General features: G+C 31.1%; 1 protein-coding gene across 1 annotated transcript; it reads left to right on the plus strand.

The window, feature by feature from the left end:
* Positions 1 to 1,138: 1,138 nt before the first annotated feature.
* LOC108735731 (protein DPCD) lies at positions 1,139 to 2,031 on the plus strand. Its single transcript, XM_018467839.2, has 2 exons — positions 1,139 to 1,804; positions 1,860 to 2,031. The coding sequence occupies exons 1-2, from the start codon at positions 1,295 to 1,297 to the stop codon at positions 1,962 to 1,964; spliced, it is 615 nt and encodes a 204-aa protein (XP_018323341.1). The 5' UTR covers positions 1,139 to 1,294; the 3' UTR covers positions 1,965 to 2,031.
* Positions 2,032 to 3,158: the final 1,127 nt, after the last annotated feature.

Raw genomic sequence — 3,158 nt, forward strand, 5'->3', positions numbered from 1 at the left:
ATTTGACAATTGTTTCGACTTGATCATTTTCAATAGTACAGAAACGTAACTAATATGTCGCAACAATTGTCGAATTGTTTTTTATTATATTATTGTTGGTATTTTATTTAAATATTCAGAATGTTTCTTCTTACATACACCTACAGGAGTCTTAATTTCTATGGAACTCCTCAAGCGACTCTATGTATATCACATTTTATTCTCCCTCAATGCGTGGAAGCTGTAGCCATAGTTATAAAAGTGAGAGAGATGTCGTATTGTTTCCGACTAGTGCTATCTCTTTCATGACACACTTACGCACTATCGTGAGAGAGATGGATATTGCCCGAAACTTCGTTCCTTCTCTTTCTTTTGCTGTACCACAATTCGGACCGCAAAGGCATGTCCGTTAGTAGACGTCGATGGCTGTAGCTACCATAATATATGTCTATGGTAGCTACTTCGAGCTTTTTGATGGACTACCGCCCGAAAACACATCGAGATTACAATAATGGCATTGGTGTGGTCATCGACGTTTACTAATGGACATGCCTTAGCGGTCAGAATTGTGGTACAACAAAAAAAAAGAGAAGGAATGAAGTTTCAGACAATATCCATCTCTCTCGCAATAGTGCGTAAGCGTATCATGAAAGAGATAACACTAGTCGGAAACGCCTATTAGTAATATCAATAAAAAATTAAGTGCTATATGTAATTATTACTAATAAATAATATAAAGATAAATTCCGCTTATCATATTAGATCAGTCTTCAAGCATAAATGATATGCAATCAATGAGAGTCAATTAAATTATCATATCTAGTAGTTTTTGAATAAATTGACATTTAATTTTCACCTGCACCCGAAACAGTTTTCTTCTTTTTAACAGAAGTGATGGACGCACATTATGATATTTACATATTTGGAACCCACAAACGACGCACAATTTATTGATAGGGTTCAAATCAGTAGATTATTTATATCGGGTGCCAAGTTCACACTATTCCATGTACCTTATCTATTGAAGATATGATTGATAATTTATTGTCTATGATCTTAACCAATATCTGTTGTAGATTAATAGGTATTATTTAGGAAAAAAATATTGTTTTAAAATTCTATAACATAATAAGTTAAATATGTAGGAAATTACTAAAATAGGTAAAACTCATTGATTCAACAATTTTTACATGGTAGTTCACCATAATATATCTCTTATCTATGATAGTTCACTTCTCGTCTATGGTTCACTTTATCATTGACTATAAAAAAATAGGTTGCTAGGATAAAGTTGTTGAGTCAATAATTTTAAATTATGCTTATAATGGAAAAAGATTGGATAACGTTGTTAAAAAATGCCAAAAAAACATGTATTAGTCAAAATAATTTACGAAAAGTTCATTACGAACTAGAAGATGGTCAGGAAATGGTTGAAGAATATAATATGGATACCGAGGTTTTAACACGAAGAGCATGGCGAAAAAAATCAAAAATTAAAAGCAATGATGAATGGGACATAGAGATTGGAGATCCTGAACCAAAGTTAGCTGAAAATGAATCACTTATTATTCAAGAAAACTCAAACCAGCCGTTCATTACCAAACGAATTACAAAAAAAAATATTGAATGGAGAATAAGAAATTTATCATATCCTATAGAAACGTACAATGTAACAGCTGATAGTACTAAGAATAAGATAATAGTTAGCACATCCAACAAAAAATATTATAAAGAAATTAGTATACCAGAATTAAAACGAGTCAATCTGTTACCAGAGCAAAGCAGTCTGTGTATTTCACATAAGTTTAATACTTTAATTATAACTGTAAGTGTTCTAAATATTTTTTTTTATATTGCCACTATATTTAATCTTTTTGCAGTATAAAAAACCAAACAAATTTTTGGAATTAGAAAACATAATTTTTGAGGAAGTAAAGAAGTTAGTACCTAAAAATGATGGAGTAGGTGATTGCAAACAAAGTTAAAAAACATTTAAAATTAATATTTAAACAGTGGGTTTAATTACTAAATATAGTTTTATATCTATGATGATCAGTATTGTTGTTTCTTTATACATTGTGATTTTTAGAAATTTCTACGAAATTCTGGTAGACAGTATGTAGCTATGTAGTTGTTTATACTTATATTGCTATGGCAACATGCACAATTTTCTTTTAAGAGTTGTGTGTAAAATGTGGCAAGTAATGGTTTCCTGCAGGAGTAACATCTTGTCAAACAAACACATTACAGCAAAAATAAGATGCTTATAAATAATGTGCAGATGTATTATTTGTTACTTATATTTAGAATGCGCATTTCAGTGGATTAGATTGTAGAATAAAATTGAGAACAGAGAAACTAATAAAATGCTGGTTAAAAGAAGATATCCAAAGGGCATAAGATGATAAACATACTTGTCTCAGAGTAACATCTGAATAATCTTTGCTGGGTATATTGATAGTGATGAGATATGATGATCCTGAAGTATCAGATATCTATTGATTTTGATTTTTCATTAAATAAAACAAAAACAAAGTATGTTTCTCAAAAACGATACCAGCCGATTTAAATGAAATTGGGACTATTTACATATATATTTATAATCAGAATTCGGCGATTTTTTCCAATATTTTTTATTTACAATTTAAAAAATTGTGCAGTTCACTGTTTGATCTGTAATAATTGTAACAAATTACCAACTTTTACAAGCCCATGAAATGAGATATTAATTTGGGAGAGTATTAAAAAAACATTCACGCTGATACTGTCATATCTAATAATAGTCTATATATTGTATTCGGGGTTCTTGAATTGCAGAACCCACTTACAAGAAATTTCCATCTGTGCAGGTTTTTGTGAAAATGTTCGAAGGTTGTAACCACAGCAAGTAGCTGTCGAAGAATAACCCAATAATTTCGTTCTTGTTTGAAGAGTGTTTTACCAAAGTACCCAATAATCTTTTCCTTTCCATCTTGTGCTTGGAATAGCACACTACCTAGTCCCATAGTACTAGAGCCGGCACAAACAGTGAAGGGTTTGTTCAACTGTGGATATGTACATTTTGGTGCTCCAGGAAGTGCAATCTTCAGATGTTTAAATGCTTTTTTGCATTAGGGTGTCTATTGGAATGGAATACCACCTTCTGTAAGTCTAGTGGTCGGGCTATATCGGCAAATCCT

This window comes from Agrilus planipennis, unplaced genomic scaffold, assembly GCF_000699045.2.
Source record: "Agrilus planipennis isolate EAB-ADULT unplaced genomic scaffold, Apla_2.0 scaffold32, whole genome shotgun sequence".
NCBI classification, from domain to species: Eukaryota; Metazoa; Arthropoda; class Insecta; order Coleoptera; family Buprestidae; genus Agrilus; species Agrilus planipennis.